This window comes from Sphaeramia orbicularis, chromosome 13 (assembly GCF_902148855.1).
Source record: "Sphaeramia orbicularis chromosome 13, fSphaOr1.1, whole genome shotgun sequence".
In the NCBI taxonomy this organism is placed as follows: Eukaryota; Metazoa; Chordata; class Actinopteri; order Kurtiformes; family Apogonidae; genus Sphaeramia; species Sphaeramia orbicularis.
In genome coordinates this window covers 28,234,060-28,254,451 of record NC_043969.1, presented here as the reverse complement: position 1 = coordinate 28,254,451, position 20,392 = coordinate 28,234,060, and the positions used below count along the sequence as shown (strand labels likewise).

The following is a 20,392-nucleotide window of genomic DNA, read 5'->3' as shown; positions in this document are numbered from 1 at the left end:
GCGGACCTTTAGTAATCATAAGATTGTGGGTCAAAGAAGTATTTTTACATTATTTATTACTCGTTCATTCTTTAAATTGTTGACGTTAATGTCGGTGCTAATTGCTGTAACTGTAAAACTGTTGTCGTTTGTGTTGAACTGTCACGTAAAGGACAAGACATTTAAGCGCTGTAGTTATAATGTTTTGTCGACACTTCCAAGTATTTAATATAAAGCATAATGAAGGAGGAAACTCGCCCGAAAGGTGGAATTGAACCACTCTGCCGCTAAGCAGCTACAGGTTTGAAGCCTGCACCCAGGACCACCCAGGCTCATCCGGGCAATAGAAAGCGTGTTCTGAAACCACTATATGACCTGCAATGACAACAACAGTCCTTGGTCATGGTGCTGCAACAATGACATCTGTACGTTCACGATAACTATAAACATAACATAGCACTTACGTAACATGACCCATGGGTATGAGTGTGTCTTATGGGAAATAATCACTGAAAATGTACAAGTTTGGCGTCCGTGTTGCTGTATGCAAAACAGGCTGGCTATGATTGGATGTGTGGGAATAAAAAGGTGGAGCCAGACAACATCCCAGGTGACAGATGACACACTCACTACCCACTACTGAAGTAAAATGACACAAGTAAGGTTCTTATTCTTGGACATTTAAAATAGTAACAGCCAGCCTGTTATTGTATTGCTGCCACAAATATCCTTTTTTACATGACACAATGGGCTCTATGCACAACCCCACTACTTCCTGAACTTAAGGCAGCTTCTTTATTTCCTGTTTTTCCTTATTGGACACACTGATTAATCTAGGTGGGTCTGCTGCTTTTTGGTGGGACTACTATGGTCAGACACACCTGGATTAATCAGTGTGTCCAATAATGAAAAACAGGAAATAAACAAGCCGCCTTAAGTTTAGGAAGTAATGAGGCTGTGCATTGAGCCCATTCATTTGATTTGAATAAAATATGATGCAAATAAGAACATCACTAATCTCAGAATTCAAGATAAAACATGTGTCAGGTTATTTTTTTCCGGTAAAAGTCCTGCAGCTAAATCAAGAATAGTTGTAGGGTTTTGCAATTGATTAAATAATTATACATTTCTTAATAGTACATTTTAATATTTATAGTGTTTTGAGTGGCTGCCTAATGCATTCATGTATAATTGGATAGAAAATTAAATCTAAATGTGACATTTTTGTGAAGTAAAACTGGCATCTATTTAGATGACCAACTGCCATGAAACCCACCTATTGTGTGCCACTGTCATATTACAGACCTTATAGTATTTTTTCAATTAAAAACATGATTTTTAGATGATTTAATGAATCCATGTCATCCACAACAGTCCAGAATTAGAGATAAAACCTTTGTCCATTTGATGTCCTACATCAGGATGTATGTCCTCAGTTCATCCCATTTATCTCAGACCAGTCAAGCACCGGTACTTTAATTTAAAGGACGTTTGTAGCAACAATACAGTAACATGACTGACTGCTAATAAAAAGCCACAGATGTTAAGCCTAATTTGTCTCATTTTACATAAAAATGTCATCACAGTGACGATGTGTTTCTCGATGTGTTTCAGGATTCAAAGTATTCTACTTGGCAACATTTTTAAACAGAATTGTATGCAAAAAAACCCTACCTCTTGATGATAGAGGCTTAAATGACCTGAATTTACCCTAAAACAAACAGAAAAACATAATGTGGAAGCAGAACAGGCACAATTGTATCTTGTGACATTAAAATAACATGTTAATATATGACCAGAATGTATTACTTTATGAAACACAATCTGTTGTTTTCTTACACAGTCCATGGCTTTAATGCACACAGTTTTACAAGTCTAATGTCCAAGCATTAGACTTAAAATAATATATTTGTTTTTTGACTCAACTCTATATTTAATTTGTAATTCTATTGTTATTATTTGTTTTCTGTGTGTTCTTTTTTTCCTCCACTGATACATTGAGGGGACATTTACATAAAAAATACTAGGTGGCAATCACTCAGACTCCTTAAATTATAATGCAAAACTTTGCTTAAGCATGTTTTTTTTTTTATTTTAGTACAAACTATATGAAAGAAATTCAAATGTTTCAGTAAGAAATGAGGCAGCATAAAAAGTTTCATTCAATTAAGAGCCTTAATCTTTCAACAGAGCAAATATTACATACAAATATATGGTTTAGCTCATGAAAATACTCCCACAAAACATGGGTGCAGTGTCATAACAGATAACAATTCAAAGTCAGTTTATTTTCCCCCAAATTCATTGTGTCTTATTTAACATGAGGATACACAGGATTTGGGCCACTGGGGCCAAAAAACAGATAATTAATGGAAGTTGTTCTCTAAGATCAGTGTCTGACGGTCTTTCTTTGTTTCTCCAGCTGGTGGCGCTGACAGACCCCTGCATCCATCTTCAAGGACAGCGCAGCACATGTTCCCAGCGCAGGCCTTTCCACAGGTGAGGCTGCAGGTCGGGAGGGGAGTTGTGGAGGGGCTCTCTGTGGCGCTGTCGGCCTGGCCAGCAGCGGACGGTGCAGAGCAGGATGTGAATTCTGGCTGAACGGTGCAGCAGTTCACACCAACACTCTGCAGCACCCTGGTGACCCCCAGCAACACATCTGCACACCTGGACATGGACAACATTGGATGGAGTATGAACACTTAGTTACTTGATATTCAAAAGTGATGATTGGTTTCCTCTTATGTTTAAGTTATTTTAAATAAACATCAGTAAATATGACAAATGTCATTTTTCCAGGGTTTTATTGCTGTTTATGACTGTATTTCATTGTTTCATTGAGATGGACATACACAGCCTTCCTGAAAAGTAATATATTTACTTTTGTTTCAGTTTTGTGGCATAATGTGTATGTGTAATTTTTATTATTTAACCCATAAAGACCCAAAGATCCACTGTTGACCAAAAGTATCTACTGATTTAAATTTTTCATCCATTAATCCTGTCAATACATGTAAATAATTGGTGTAAAATACAGTTTGTTATCTTTTCACGGTCATCAGATATGATCCATTTGGATGTTCAGAGGCTCTGTAGTTACCATGGAAACACCGTTATCTTCAACACTGATTCACCAGTAAAACCCATTGAGTTGGATCAATGACAGTGGATGGACACACTGGGATTATGTTCAGTTAATGATAGATTATACTTTTAAATAACTCTTTCTTCAGTTTTTTCTGATTTGATATAATAACCTTTGACGTTAATCTGAGCTTTTATGAACATCCCCATGATCAGTTTATTAAACATAGGAAAATAGATGACCAGACCATAACAAAGGTTACAACTATGTATATCCTCACTCATAAATCCCATAGAAAGCATCACTGATTATTAGTCCTTGAGATGCATTTAAGGAACTGAAACATCCTTCAAGATCTATTTCTGTATCAAGAAGGAGGACGAGGAGATGAGAAAATGAGGAGCTACAAATTAGAGAAATGACAGGAACCCATAGACCCTTGTGCTGCCCAGGGGTGTCAGCGGGATGCGATCACCTGTACACTGGAAACCCAGCGTGGCAGTGAATGTGGACAGAGGCCACTATCGACGAATCAGTCAGCTGCCAGATGTGGAGGTCATGAACAGCCTGAACGCCAGGCACATCCGCAATCCTCCGCCCAAGGTCAGAAACCGAGATGTGTGGAGGTGTGGACTGTAGCAGCAGCATTCCATATCTGAGGACCTGTAGTGGAGATTTACCAGTAAGACAGCAACTAAGACATCCAACATACTATACAAAAACTATGACATCTGTTAGCTTCTTTCTTTCTTTCTTTCTTTCTTTCTTTCTTTCTTTCTTTCTTTCTTTCTTTCTTTCTTTCTTTCTTTCTTTCTTTCTTTCTTTCTTTCTTTCACACTGACCTCTGGTAGTGCTTTAACAGTGAGTAGAATCACAGCGAGCACCGATAACACAGGATCCATGTAAACCAATACACTACAGGGTCCTGAGCACATTGGTCCAATCGTCAGCATCACCAGGCTGTTGATCAGGACCAGAATAGGGGTTAAAAGGTCCTGAATGTTGAGGGTAAATGGGATGAGACAGGCTGACTGCTGGCTGTTGGGTATGGGGCTTTTAGACTGATGTGATGATGTGTAAGCTGGAGGAGGTTTAGATGAATTCTGATCGTCTGAAAGGAGAAAATGAAGATTATCATACAAGCAGGACACTATAAGACACCAGCAGTTAAAAATTGAAAATGAGAATATTAATAAAAGTATGTTTTAGCCTAATAAATATTTACAACACAAGGAACATTAGAGGCCCTTCTGCAGCTTTCATTACATCTCATGATATGACATCAGGAGATTTGGCCATACAACTAAACTAAAACTAGGTGTCCAATTTTGTAAATTTAAATAAAAACAACAAAAAACTCAAATGAGTAATGCAATATGGATTAAAAGATAAATGCAGTATCATTTTTTGTTTTCTCCCATAATTAATGGTTCACTGTGAACAAGAATGATATGGGTTTGTGCAGTACAGCATCTTTAACAAACAATAACAATAGTTATGTAAGTTATATTTGATGTTATATATTTTGTCATCCCACTGTTTATACATTCTATACATCAAAACTTTCTGCATAACTCCTAAAACAAAGAAGACTAACATTACAGCTAAATAGAATCTGAAATGAAGAGCAATTATTTTCCCTGAGAACAAACTGAAAGTAAACTGAAATCAGAAACCACATTGAAAGGCAATGAAATGTATGAAAATTGTAATAATTCTAGTGTGACACAATCAGAAGCGCCACCATATTGAGTTTTGTCAACATTTGTTGTATCACTTTATTTCATATTGTAAAACACATGTACATTCTCCTGTTTGTTTTTCATGTGACTTCTTACCTATGCAAGTACTGTCTTTATGAATCTCTGTAATGTCCCCTAAATGAGCTTCACACGTGCAGATCTTTAAATCTGGAGCCCCAGTTGATGCTTCACCATCTTGTTGCATCGGGGCGGGAGAGTCAGAGTCAGGGAGTTTTAAGAAGTCTGGGTTACGGAGGACAAGCGCCCCGTTGTGGAGTGAGTCATCCACAGCAGGTTCCACTTCTCCAATGCTGTCCAGGACTCCGCCCCGCTCAACCAGGCCTTTGGATTCTCCTTCAGCCAAGACTGTGGGAGCCAAGAGGAATGAAAAACACACATGGACACTGTCTCATGTTCCTTACAGCTGAATATACACTTGGCACCTACTTCAAAGTGAAATCTGCCATAGCAATATCATCACCTGGTCAAGCATACTAAATCTTCTGTAGGAAAGATTTATTGTTACATAATGCATACCTAAGTACCTGCTTTCACGCAGATTATATCCATAACAGTAAAATTAATGCTCTCTTATTAAACATATTTCTGAAGAAGACAGGATATTGTTTTCATACAGAGGAGGTCTGTACAACTATTTCAGATATGTGCAACATTTTAAGAAGTACAGGTTTCAATTTCTCCAAAATGGATTAAATGGAGCCACGACGACATAGCAGAAAATCTGATCTATTCTAATCTAAAGAACTGAAAGCTAACACAGATCCACATTTTTATCAGCTCAAACTTCCAATCCTTAGCTTTAGTACTTTTTAATGTTCACTATGTGAGTAACATGAGCTTGTATTGAAGTCTTATGTACTGGTAGCTGCTTCTTTATTAGTGTCATCAAACTCAATTTCTAAGCTACTTCCTCAGTTTTCTGGATCCATGATAAAAATACAGATCAACTTAATACAGATTAATTGGCTGTTGACAGCCTGCACATTGACTTCAAACTAAAACTGTGTTTTTCTTTGCCTTACTTTTGCCCCTCTACAGCAGCAACATTACCTACCATTAACATAGAAATAGAGTTATCTAACATTAACAAATGATTAAACTCCAACACAACACAGATTCCAACACAAACAAAAAGACAAAGACGAACAAATTTTACATATTCAACCTAAAAAAAAAAAGTCTGGAAGGTTTTTAGTGATGAAGCTAAAACGACACTAAAGACTAAACTAAACCTGGTCAAAGCTCTGCAGAATGGCTCATATCTAACCTATACTGAACGAATGAATAATGAAATGATGAGATACATAGTTTCTAGGAGACAAGACAAAAAATACCTTGGGGCTGAGGTCCAAATATGGCAAACCAAATGATTATAACCCCCTCCCCTTTAAACAATCAGATGATGAACAATGACTCCTCTATATGAAACCTCTGTAAAGGAATCCCATGATGAGCACTGGCCTTATAATGAGGGTTTAGTTCCATAACAACACCATTCATTGTTAAAATATATATTTTGCCCTGTTTATATACATTGTTTAGGCTTTTGTATTGTTCTGTATATTTACATTCTGCCATTGCATTACATTTTACTACTGTGAACACCAGATTTTTTTCAGTTTTTAATTATTGAAGATTTCAGTGATCTAGTTTTTATTTAATTTCTACTACACATCAAAAATAGCTATAGATGAACTTTTGACTTTCACAATAAGTCTAAAACCTATGTTGAGTATTTGCATGTGCTCTCCCTTTAAAGACGGCCAAATATCTGACATCACTATATTGTTAATTTGCTTCATTTCTAAACTTTTCTGTCTTCTATTAGTTGCTGTTCATTTATTCTTTTTCACAATAGCCTTGCATAACGTCCTGTGACTGATCTGAGGGTCCAAACTACCCAAAAAGTGTTTTCACTTTTCATTGAAGTTTCATCCTGATGGTGACCAGCTCTTGTAGACAGAAGTGTTGTTCGGTCTGCACCATTTAGTTTGGATCAAACTGGACAGTCTGAAAATCTGGACCAAGTAAATTAAATGTGAAAGTCTTCATAATTATGCAGAACATTTTATTAAGAGGTAACTCAATTAAACAGCTTACATTTTGTTCACCTCACATTTAGTGACACATTCATGTTGTGTTATATCATCATCAAATAATCTTAACGTAGCAAAGTCCCTAAAATAAATTCTACCCAATCTACCCATTTGTATATTGTACAGCCCATTGAGATGAGCCATTCATTTTTGATATTAGACAGAATAAATAAAGCAGAATTCAAATAAATAAATTAATAGATTGCCTATTTCTCTGAATCTGAGTCAAAAATGAATACGATATAGACCATAGGCCTAATCATGTGTTAGATAATGTGGAAATGCTGTACACTGTTTGTTGAATGTGAGCTTTCGGAATAAAACTGTGAAATACAGTTTTGGACAGAATGGTGATGAATCCTGGTTGGAGACCCCAGAAAGAGTCCAGATTCTCCATTAGAAGATATTACTTACAACTTAAAACCCCTTCATGTGCCCTATCATAAACTGTTGTTACTTAACATCATGATGTCTGTGTGCATGGTGGTGTAGTTCAGCTCATAAAGTGCCTTTTCAATGGTAGTTTCTGTAATATTACCTCTGTGATTGACTTCAATGTGAGATTCTGTGTCTTTCATCTCTTCTGTGTGGACTCGGTCACCCTGCAGCCGAATGCAGCTCAGTCCAAGCACCAGCATTTTAAAGAGCAGACTGACAGCACCAGCCACAACCACCAACAGGGGCTCCTGTCCTGGCCGGGGCTCCAGCATGAAGTTAATGATTTCTATTAAGCAGGAGATGTTCAGACAAGCCAAAACAAGAGCAGAAATCAGCGCCCCCAAAGGCCGGATCCTGCTGTTGGCATAGTTCAGACCACAGTCTAGAGGAGGAGCAGGAGGAGCTCTGGAAGGCTGAGGAGGTGATTGAGGAGGTTTAAGTAATGACTCTGATGAATGAGGAGGTGCTGAGGAGGAGGGAGCAGGGGGTGAAGATGCAGGGAAACCCAGAGATGAGAGTTTTACACTTGAACTTTGAAGAGAAAAGGAGGACATTTGCATGAGGAGGTAGAGCGTGTGGAAACCATCCAACAGGGTGATCAGAGACTCGCAGACCTGACTGATGACAACCTCACACAGCAGCAACAGGAGGGTGACTCCCATCATGCACCAGTGTAGGACGCTCATAGCTGCAGCTGAGAGAATACACACATTTGACAAAACCACAGAAATATGGATGTAGATATGACCTTAAAATAATATTAACAGTCAAAATGTATGCTTTTGCTGGTTTATATTTCAACTTTAAACTATAGATGGACATTTTTAATAGTTTTCAGAGGTGGCAAATGACAAAGTAGAAAACTGTCATCAGGTATTTATTTGGGTGTTCTTTTTTTTTTTCAGACAAATTTTTCTCTATTTTTAATATTTATATTACCTTCTACTACACACCTGTGTCAGTGATGGAGCTATAGACAGTATTCATGGATGAAACCATTACATTGGTAAACTAATGTCTTTTTTTTTTTGGCTGTAAGACAAGTATTGTTTCATTAAATCTTCATTCATCTGTTTTTCCCCCTTCTTTTTTATGTTTCGTGATGTGTCTTATGTCTGTTCTTGAAAATGTAAAAAATAATTTTAAAAACATAAAAAAAAATCTAGGATTGTTGTTAAAGCCTGAAAACTAGAAGCCACTGGTTGTTACTCTAGTTCTATGAGATTCAATTAGTTAAAATACAAGTTTATGTCTTTATTTCCAGGTACACAGTGGAAAATAACTGCTAGAATATCAATCACCTGCAAACTGGCAGAAGTCTTTTTTTTTTTTTCCCATTCAACGGTTGCATTGGTTTCCTTACTTTATATGAATAAATAGAATCATGGTAAAAGTGATTTACAGGAGTACTGTATATGAATGTGTTGCTGTTTGTGGAGCAACATATATTAATCTGTGTACAACTAAAATAAAATGAAGTCAAATAAAATAAAATAAAAAAAGTTTTTGTATAATATAATAAATAATATATAGTAATGGTAATTTTTCTGAAATACTTTCAGTAATAACAAAAGTTGAATCGTAATGAGATGGATAATATTTGGTCTACCATAAGAGTTAATAATTCAGCATCCTGGGTTTAAGGACAGAGTTAAAGAAGTTAAAACAAAACTCATACATTGCCTATTTGCACTTGTTTCCCTGAAAATACAGTTCAGGGTCTACTGCATGTACAGGCTCACGAATGTCCCTCATATAAAGTGTAGAGGGACAGATGTTACTTTCTCTCAGGCTTTATTGGAGGTTTAGCTGAAATTCGGTGAGTTTTCCCTTCCTGACAAAATAAACTGTAGACAATGAAATCGAACACACATGCAACAGATGCAGCTTTTCTTCAGTCTAAAGGTATTAGTATTTACCCTGAGATGTGGAGGATCCTCGAGCAGCGTTCAGAACGGTGTCGTCTTGGATGTACTGTGCGTTGTGGCATCACAAAAATGTCATTCATGGTGCTCCCCATCTCTCCCTCTCTGTGTCCACCACACTCCTCCTCTGCTGTAATCGCAGTCATGTGAGCTGTGGAGGGGGCGTGGAGCATCGTCCTCTCCTCACTTATCCCTGTTTGCATTCCCCCCTAAGCCCCCCGGTGGGACAAATACCTCCAGAGGAAGATCGCACAGCCCACCCACTCTTCCAGCACCAGGAGTGAAGCTAATGGGCTCTAATGAAGCCCCCGGTGGGCTGACAGGATGACATAATCACACCATGTTGGTGGGACCTACTCAGCTCTGGTAGGACTTCAACATCTGGAGGCTGTTCCTATCTATCTATCTATCTATCTATCTATCTATCTATCTATCTATCTATCTATCTATCTATCTATCTATCTATCTATCTATCTATCTATCTATCTATCTATCTATCTATCTATCTATCTATCTATCTATCTATCTATCTATCTATCTATCTATCTATCTATCTGTCTGTCTGTCTGTCTGTCTGTCTGTCTGTCTGTCTGTCTGTCTGTCTGTCTGTCTGTCTGTCTGTCTGTCTGTCTGTCTGTCTGTCTGCGTGTGTGTGCAAAATGCTGTACATACTTCCAATATATCCAGATTGTCTCTTAATATAGAGACTGAGAAATGCATATGTGTGGTTATTAGAACTTTACTAAACCAACAAACCTGACAATTGCCCAGGACTTTTGTACAGTACTGTATGCAAATAATATTTTCACCATGCACCCATGAAAAAATGGAATATTTAACCCATAAAGACCCACACAACTACTGACAACTAAAACTATCTACTGTTTAATGGCTGTTCATCCATTAATTCTATCAGTACATGCAAATAATTGATGTAAAATACACTTTGTCATCTTTTCATGGTCATCAGATATGATCCATTTGGACGTTCAGAGTATTCATAGTGAACATGGAAACACCATCATCTTCTACAACACTGATTCAAAAGTAAAACCCATGGAGTTTGATGAATGACGGTGGATGGAGACACTGTGTTTACTTTCAGTTGATGACATATTTTACTAAAGAAGTCACTGTTTCTGCATTTTTCTCTAAGTATATAGGAAAATGCATGATTTATACTGATAACATAGAAAATACAGAGGATAATATCATAAACAAATGGTGATAAATCACTTAAGAAAGGTTAAATATAAAGAAAATTTCATTTGGGAACTGACATAAAAGTACCACTGGGTCTTTATGGGTTAATTATAATAAATTCCTATTTAGACATCTATTTATTTATTTGGATTTCACAGTTTGTTTGTCATTACACTGATCTATAAGCAAAAAACCTCTAGAAAAGAAGAGAAACGTAACAGTAGCACTAGTTCTATTTCTGACACTGTGTGTGCATTACACTCATTTAAATACATTCACTTTTCACATTCCTTCTTGTGAAAAGTTTATGAACATATTATATGAACATACATGAACTTAAGTACAGTAAATATATAATAACACTTTATCATATATCTTGAAAACACTAACCAACCAGTATGTGTCACTGGTTTTCCAGTTCATTTCCAATTCAGTCTCAATTTCTTCCTGTTTTCGGAACCTCTTAAAGCCTCTTCAAAGTCCTCTTCTAAGCTCCTGACCTCAGGAAATCTGTTAAGGGTTAAGATACTCTGAATGACCTTCATCTGTAATAGCAACTACCGTACCCACAAGAATTTTCCCAGAATCCCCCATCAGGAGACACTCCCTGCACCTGGCATCACTATGAGCAGAGTCTGAATGTTTTCTATGCATCTGATGTGAGATACAAACTGTTGCAAACTGATGTAAAAGTTTAGTGACATTATGCTATAGCATGATGCCTGCTATTGCATCCATTTTTTACCCTTTATTTGATCAAACTGCAAAAATTGCCCATTCATTTCCCACTGTACAAAATAGCTGAACTCACACCTTCGTTAGAGTCCATAACTTGAACATGGTTTCACAAAGAAACATGGTTGAAACTTGAAACAGGTCACAAAGCTTCAGACTTTATAAGACTTTATATCTTTAGAACTAGTACAGTGTTTATAAACTTACAGTTTTTATCTCTTGATCTCATCACTACACTGCAAAAAATCTAAATCTTACCAAGTGTATTTTTCTCATTTCAAGTCAAAATATCTCATCACACTTAAAATAAGACATAATCACCTAAAGAGTAACTTTTCAGTGAGATATAAGAACTTATTTTTAGACAATAGATCTTGAAAATCTTATTTCAAGAAATCTTACCAAGATCATTTTCACTTGTTCCATTGGCAGATTTTCTTGCTTGAATTAAGAAAAATAAATAAATAAATAAATAAAAATAAAAATCAGCCAATGGAACAAGTGAAAATGATCTTGGTAAGATTTCTTGAAATAAGATTTTCAAGATCTATTGTCTAAAAATAAGTTCTTAGATCTCACTGAAAAGTTACTCTTTAGATTATGTTTTATTTTAAGTGTGATGAGATATTTTGACTAGAAATGAGAAAAATACACTTGATAAGATTTTGATTTTTTCCAGTATAGAGTGGAGAGAAGCTCTTGAAAATCTTCTAAACCTTCCTCTTAAATCAGCTGTTCACAACATCAACACCATATTTCTCACACTAGCAGGTATATTTGTCTTCTTTCATTTAGATTAGATAGAACTTTATTGATCCCTTAAGGTTATTAGTGTGACCCCATTTCTGTTCAGCTCACTTTTAACATCATTGTCCTTCCCACATTTTCTGCTAAACCTACATGAAATGTTATATCTACACATTCAGTCCAGTTTCCTCTCCATCATGGTGAGAAGATTTTGGTGATGTGAGGTACTAGCTGTAATTGAGTGAGGTTTGGTACATGTTTGGTCACTGTCAGAAATGAGGGATCAGTTAAACTAGTTTGCGTTAATCAGCTCTTTCAGGCTCAGTAAAAGCGATTAACCCTTTCCGGCAATGATCCTGTTGGTCGGGGTGCAGGAGGCTTGTTGCAGTCCAGTGGGCTGCGAGTCAACAGGTCAGATAGGGGCTGACACCGCGGATAAATCCCTACTGTTTCACCAGCACGCCAGCACATTCCTGAGGCACAGCTAAGCCTGAGGAAAGACCCAGTGAGGAAGCTTTTTATCACTTGTCACTGTCCCAAAAGCATGGATAAAGCAGCAAAAACTGTAAAGTTATGTGGCTTCTTTCCCTGATGAGAGAAAGTGCCTATTATGTTTAAATACGTGCACACCAGTATGGACAGCAGTGTTATCCTGGTGGTTAACAGACTTGAAGACAGTATATTATACACAAAACAACATCAGTACCAAAAAGTACATTATGCACAATTAGATAACTCAGACAATGCTCTGAAAAAAAAAAAAAAAAAAAAAAAGCTATAATGAGGACATCTTCATCATTGTTTTAAATTCAATCATTATAATCGTTAATCAGTATACATTTTGCTTTATCATTAATAATGTGTTAATGTCTGTGATGTAGTATCTGTGCTCCTGGTCTATTTGGGCATTTACAGTCACAGAGAAAAATTATTAGACCATCAAAAGTCATCAAAAACAATGGTTATACAATCAAGTCCTAACTCCTGTGTGTATCATGTGACTAAAACAGACAGAAAAGAAAACATGGAATGCCTAAAAGCACTGTTTTTGTCAGTACAATGTCATAGCTATTGATGTAAGAACTGAAGTGATTTTGGTTATTATCAAGAAAACCATGGAAAATGGCTAGATATCAGCTCTTAATTAAACACTTATGAGCTATTTTTGTTATTATCATATTTGTCCAAACAAATGTATCTTACGTTGTACCAGGCATTAAAATGAACAAGAAACTGAAGAAAACAAGAGTGGTCTAATAATTTTTTTCTGCAATTGTATCTACATTTCTGTGCAAAAGTCCAACATTAATAATAACCACACATTTACATTTTTCACTCTCTGTATTAAGATACAATCTGGATTTATAGGAATATGTACAGCAGTAAAAACACAAAAGTTTCAGGGAAAAAACAGCTCCTTTCAACCAAATTGGTAGTATTTAGTGTGACCTCCAGTTGCACATGATGTGTCTTTAATCCCTTTATTCAGACAATATTAGATTTATTGCATTATTTTTCTGATGTTCCAGGTTTCATTCAACACATGTCAGGTGTTTCTAACTGTTTGTGCTGCTTCTTGTCATGGGGTCAGAGGTCACACTAAATATGGTTATTACAGATGACCTAACATCCAGTCCTTGTTACTGATTTTTCTTAGCTTGAACATATTTTTGTAAAACCCCCTTTAACCATATTATCTGACCTATTTTGCAGTTTTTTTAATGAACTGATAAAGAGTCACACACATAAAACTTTAGATTTTTTTTGTCTTCATCCATCCGTCCATTCATCAATCCATCCATCCATCCATGAGAAACAATGGGATGTTTACATTTTTTAGTTCTGTGACCTACAGAATTAGTTTAGAAAAAAACCTAATTTACAAGAAGTCAGTTATGTTAACAGTATTTAATGTTTGTGCTGCCTTTGCCTCAACCGCAAATGTAAACAGAGCTATACAGTGACGCAATCATGTGACTCTAGACAAAGCAAAACAGTCACAAGATGATGCAACTCTGGAAACAAACCTCTGGAGTTTGATGGGAAATTTAAAGTCCAAAAATATGTTAAAAAGCAGCATGGCAGCTCCTGTGTATGTTATGGCATCATGATTGACTTCTTGGTCCCATGTAATAACATGGAGGGGGTGGGAATGATGACCTGTGCTCCTGCATCCATGGGGAGATTCAGATTTTTTTGGATGAATTTCTGAGGCCCTGTCATTATATTTATACACAGTCTGAGGCGAAAAAAAAGGGAATTGAACCAGTTCTTCATTCTGGTCTCTGGGAGGGTTCCTTAAACCAGTAACTATAATGAGTTTAACCCATAAAGACCCAGTGGTATTTTTGTGGCAGTTCTCAAATGAAATTTTCCTCTATATTTAACCTTTCTTAAGGTATTTATCACCATTTAATCAAATATTATTTATTTAAAGTTTTTTCAGTGTAAATCATGTGTTTTCCTATATTTAATTCACTGATCATGTGCATGTTCATTAAAGCTCAGAGTAAATTAAAAGGTTAATCAGAACAAATCAGAAAAAAATGAGGAAAAAGTGATCTTTTCAGCAAAAATATCTTTAACTAAACATAAAAACAAAAGTCTCCATCCACTGTCATTGATCCAACTCCATAAGTTTTATTGGTGAATCAGTGTTGTAGATGATGACGGGGTTTCCATGGTAACTATAGAGCTTCTGAAAGTCCAAATGGGTCAAATCTGATGACCATGAAACGATGACAAACTGCATTTTTCACCAATTATTTACATGCATTGATAGAATTACTGGATCAACAGGTATTAAACAGTTTAGATCAGTAGATGGTTTTAGTTGTCAGTAATTGTGTAGGTCTTTATGGGTTAAATATTCCATTTTTTCATGGGTGCATGGTGAAAATATTATTTGCATTTAGTACTGTGCAAAAGTCCTAGACAATTGTCAAGTTTGTTGGTTTAGTAAAGTTCTAATAACCACACATATGCATTTCTCAGTCTCTACATTAAGAGACAATCTGGATATGGACCATATAGATATGGACCATGAAAAGATGACAAACTGCATTTTACATCAATTATTTACATGTACTGATAGGATTAGTGGATCAACCGGTATTAAACAGTTTAGATCAGTAGGTGGTTTAGGTCAGTGGTGGGTGTTTGGAGTTGGATCAATGACAGTGGATGGACACACCAAGTTTATGTTCAGTTAATGATATATTTTGCTGAAAAAGTCACTTTTTCTTCAGTTTTCTCTATTTCTGATATAATAACCCTCAACTTTAATCTGAGCTTTTATCTATATGATCAGTAAATTCAATATAAGAAAACACCTGATGTTCACTGAAGAAACACAAATAATAAACTGTGATAAGTCACTTAAGAAAAGTTAAATATAGAGAACAAAATATTTTGGAACTGACACAAAAGTACCACTGGGTCTTTATGGGTTAAAAAAAAACACAACCACCAAAAAACAGTTGTGTATAATAGATGCTCCACTGTAAACATGTTTATTTTCCTCACTGTCTGTTTTTATTACTCTGCTACTAGAGAACAGTGGATTATTTACTGTGGAATTCCACCAGAGAAGAATTACAGTGGAACGTACAGAACAGAGCTCCACCCTGTTCTCCGCCCCCTGTCACAGCTTCGACCACACACCCTCAGCTCCAGGAGACGTGAACCTCCTCACCCCACAGTCACACCAGCGCCTTTCTGTTCTTTCAAAGGCTCAGTTCACCTAAATCACCAAAACAAGAACACACCAGAGGTCTCAGAGTGTCCTTAAAGGTGTGGATACTTTCCACAGTCGCTTTATCCACCTCACATTAACTCTGTTTTTACTGCAGGACAATGAGGGGTGGAAAGTTTTGGATTTTTGTCACTCATAGCAATGATCATTCAGACATCAACATAAGCAGGAGATTAATAATTTTGTGTTTTTAGGGATGATATGGCTCCTCATATTTACTTTGCTTATAGTCAAATTAAGCCTTCACCTTTGAAAAATAACAAAATAAACATATTAAATCCTAAAAATCAGCTTTGTTGGTGTCAAAAACTACCGAAACATGGTCATTTTGCAGATGTTTTACTCAGATGGTGACTGTAAAAAGTATCCATATACCACATGGACAGAAGTATTGGCATTAAAGTTACATGCTTCAGCGTTGACAAAAATAAAATAATTTCATCTTGTGATAAATATTAGTGCAATTCATGTTTTAACTTTGTTTTTAAGTTTAACTTAGTTCATATTATCTAAAATGCTTACAAAAAACTGCAGTTTGTTTCTAATTCATTTTACTTCACTTCACTTGTATACGAGTCCTGAGTTGTGGTATTATGTTCATGGTGTTAACTTGTTCTTGACTGCATTTACTAGAATTGTATTTATCTATTTCATTCAATTTGTTTTTGCTGTGCTCTTACTCTTTTATTGTTGTGTTGTAAAGCACTGACGTGCACCAAATGTGCTATATAAATATATTTATCAATTTAATTTTTTATGATTATAATTTTAAAAACAGTGTACCTCTAGACTTTCTGAAATATTAATCTCGTTCTGATCATAAATAATGACTTCAAACCAAAAGTAACCATCTGGTTTCTTGGGCTCTAATAAAGACAAATCCTCCTTTAAACTTCGAGATGTTGGAAATTTATTGTGATAATTATTGGCTGATGTGAATGTTTTTATCCTAATAATTCAAATAAATAGACAAATTGGTGTGACATGTACCAATATTTTTTTGTATACTAGAAATCATGTTTAATCTGACTGAATAATCCTGGAATAAACAAACTTCAATAACAAAATCTACCCTCATAGGTTCTGCACCAAATTAATGCACTGCTACTTACCATACATTATTTACTATGATGACACTAAAAAGTGGTGCCACAAATTTTTTTCTTTGTGCAAAATCTGTCATTTCAGTCAAACATCCAGTCACTTTATTAGTTATTACATGCATTTATTGGAGAGAACAAATTTTGCCATACATGTCTTTGTGATTACCAGCACATTTCAATTAATTTAACAAATTATTATTAAAAATTTCTAAAAATTAAAGCATTACAAACAGTGGGGGGCAGCACACCGATGTTGATTTTTAGCTCTCGGATCCATCTGTTGGGGAGCGAGGGTGGAGAGCGGGAGGGTCGAATGCTGCTTCATCCAAAAGAATGAGAAACAAAACAAACACGCCCCTGTCTGCTTTTACTTCAGAGAACTGAGACGAGAGCGAAGAGGTGAATCTCCACACGCACGCACATGAAGATGATGATGATGAAGCTGACACTCAAAATACTTTTGCTCTGGAAAACTCTGGACAGTAGTTGTACGTGAGCAGAGATATCAGTGTCTTTATTCTGTGATGGTCAAATTACCATAAGTTCAGTCTCCACAGTGGGGAAAAAAAATACAAAAACACGAACACCAGCGCCCCCTTGTGGCCACAGCTTCACCCAGCAGATTTTGGAATTATAACTACATGAAACATGACAGTTGCTGCTCTTCCAGAACAAAGCAATCCTTGTGTTTATAACTGCACCCCAACTGTTTCCAATAGTCAACCATTCAATCATATTTACTCTTCTGTCTGACACAGAACCCCCCCCCCCCCCCCCCAAAAAAAAAAAAAAAAAAAAAATCAAAACTAAATATTTGCTCTAGTTTAAATCTGAAATAAACATCAAAAAATGGGGGACATCTTTAAAAGCAACCCCCACCGGAAAGAAAAATTAAAACAAGGAGGAGGATAAGGGGGAAAATTAATCAGGAAAGGGTCATATAGCTATAAAATAAAAAAAAAACAAACTGATTTCTTAAAGCAGCAAAAAAAAAAAAAAAAAAGCAAGGTGACTTTCAAGGCAACATGGATGAGGAGCTGGATCTGAAAGGTGAGATGGCACACAGTACCAGTGGAAGAAGGGAAGTGACGACAGGCCAAGCTACTTCTCATGAAAAATTGCACACACAATGACTGGTCGGACAGATGGATAACAGCGCGAAAGACCAGAGAATAAGGAAAATTATTACTTTTTTAAAACTGTGAATAACAACCAAAATCAGACGGGTTTGGGGGTTTTCACTGCGACGCAAATTATCGACTTGGAGGCTTTGAAAGCAAACCTGGAAGCGGTTTGGTTGTAGCAAGAGTAGAGCAGTTTGGCAGCTCCTCGTATATCAGAGTCACAGGGGCTGAGCAGAGGAGGGGGACGCTGATTCCTGAGGGAGGGGCCCAAGTGAGCAGAGGATGAAAAAACAGAAAGACGTGAGGGAGGTCACTTTGGCAGAGGTCCCTTAACAGAGTTTTAGTCCCGGGGAGAGGTTTGAAGGAACGGGCTGAGGACACAGACATAAAACTTTGACATTTAAACAGACACGTTAAAGTCTTCAGCTTCGTTGGATATAAAAGCCTCATTTCCATCGGTCGAACAAACGTTCTGCTTGTTTAAAGCCAGCAGGTCCAACCAGCGGGGACTCAGACTAGGGCCCCGCTTTACTTATTACCGCTTTGTATGTGTGCATGGTGAAAAAATTCTCTGAATTTCTTCAACGACAGTCAAAATCAACACAATAGAGCGAGTAGCGGTGTGATAAAGGTCTGTGTTCTGTCTTTGGTTAGTGTTTCATACTCCTTCCACCTTCCCCACTTGTCTCGCTCACAGGTGGCTGCTCAAGTGTAAAGATTGCAGATTGAAAATATGTAGTGCTAACAGTGACTTTATTTGTCCTTTGCCATCTTTCTCATATTCAGTGTTGACATACTGGTTTGTGTGTTTCAGTGGTCGATGTAGTGTGAATGTGGAGAATTTCTTGTTTGTTACAGCCAAGCTTGAGGCTTGATTTAGTCTTTTGTGTCTTTTCCATAAATTTCTTGCACAGAGCTTCGGCTGTAAAAACCGGGTCTTCTGTCCTTTATGGAAAGGTTGAGTTTGTGGTAAAAATTAGAGAAATGACAAAACAGTGTAGAGCAACCAGAGAGCTGTTTCCTCCCGTCCTCATAGTCCCTGTAAGAGTTGAAAAGAACAGACAAATAAGTGTTTTATGGAACAGATGGAACAGGGGTCAACGTAATCTACACTAATTACAGCCCTATTTACACCACACTGTTAAAACATGGAGACCAGAGTAGTTTGTAAAGACTGTAGAGGTCATGTGTGATCTTAAAAGGAAAATTATTTAATATTCCACATTAAAAGCTAAAAATGACTTGGGCTGTTATATACTCTGGCTTGGGCAATTTCATTATATCTGTAATTTCATTCAATGTTACATTTAGTTCTCCACTTTATTGAGATTTCTCTCAGTAGTGCTGCATTGTTACTAATGTTACTTGATGCTATTTCATTATAAAGAAGTGCCAACACATGAAAATATGTCACAGAGCACAGTATGATTAGAAATCTGCATTATATTATCAACATTATTTCATCTGCAAACATGATTTCTGTCATCTTTTATATTGGCTGTGATGATAGAAGCGCTCATTATTGTACAATGTTATTGCTTTGTGAGGTCTCCAGTTGGCAGAAATGACAAACTCTGTGCATGAATGTGACATTTCTGTTACTGTCAAGTGATGCTGTGTACTATTCCCATGCAAATGGGCGTTGCTGTGATTTTTTGGTTTTCTCCACTTTTTAACTCGGACCCATCAGGGGAGAAATACGTTCACACATACAGAAGTGACATCTTTTATGGTTGTTGATTACATTTTTTTCCCACTAATTATCACACAATTTTCTATGCTTAGCCATGAAAAACACCACTGCCTTCTTAAGACTGAGACTTGAAATAATTATTTTTATATAAAAATCAATCAATGCAGAATCAACACAAATCAACTATACTCCCAAAAAATCCACAGTATTTTTGGGTGAAAATATAAAAATGATTAGAATGGATACATTTTCTTAATATACATTATATCAAATGTCTCCAAAGACATGCGAATTCAGAAAACTGTATAATTTAACAACTGTTCATGAATATATGTGAATAAACTGAACTATTTTTTTAGGTATGCCTTAGTGAAATGTCCCAGTGACCAAGTTCTGTGACATAATGTAAATATTTAAAGCTTTTATTGTCAAAGTAAGAAGAGAAGTGAGGAATTTGCAATATGTGACACTGACATCATGAACTATTGTTTTGATTGAGAAACATCTAGTGAAGGAAAACAGATCATGTGTCCATTTAATAGTATCTCTAAGGCTACATTCACACTGAAGGTCTTAATGATCAATTCTGATGTTTTTTGCTGCAATTCAGTTTTTTTGTGTGGTTGTTCACATTATAATTCAGACGTGACTGGCATCAGACTCATAAGACCCGTCTACAGTCCTGAAACAATCTGCATGTGGGAAGAAGATGTGACGTTACATGTGGAGCACTATGTTTACAGAAGC

The 20,392-nt window shown here is 36.4% G+C and overlaps 2 protein-coding genes across 2 annotated transcripts in view; both read right to left on the bottom strand.

Moving 5' to 3' along the window:
• Nucleotides 1–2,338: 2,338 nt before the first annotated feature.
• Nucleotides 2,339–9,401, bottom strand: LOC115431021 (zinc/cadmium resistance protein). Its single transcript, XM_030151249.1, has 6 exons — nucleotides 9,281–9,401; nucleotides 7,462–8,055; nucleotides 4,903–5,172; nucleotides 3,907–4,175; nucleotides 3,540–3,727; nucleotides 2,339–2,646 (listed from the first exon to the last, which is right to left on the bottom strand). Exons 2-6 carry the CDS (start codon nucleotides 8,045–8,047, stop codon nucleotides 2,346–2,348), a joined length of 1,614 nt encoding a protein of 537 aa, XP_030007109.1. The 5' UTR covers nucleotides 8,048–8,055; nucleotides 9,281–9,401; the 3' UTR covers nucleotides 2,339–2,345.
• Nucleotides 9,402–16,933: 7,532 nt separating this feature from the next.
• The window catches only part of ppp1r37 (protein phosphatase 1, regulatory subunit 37), a 38,508-nt gene continuing 35,049 nt past the window's right edge, over nucleotides 16,934–20,392 (bottom strand). The window contains exon 13 of the mRNA XM_030151757.1: nucleotides 16,934–18,991. The gene's annotated coding sequence lies outside the window, so the exon portion shown is untranslated. The remainder of the gene's footprint in view (nucleotides 18,992–20,392) is intronic.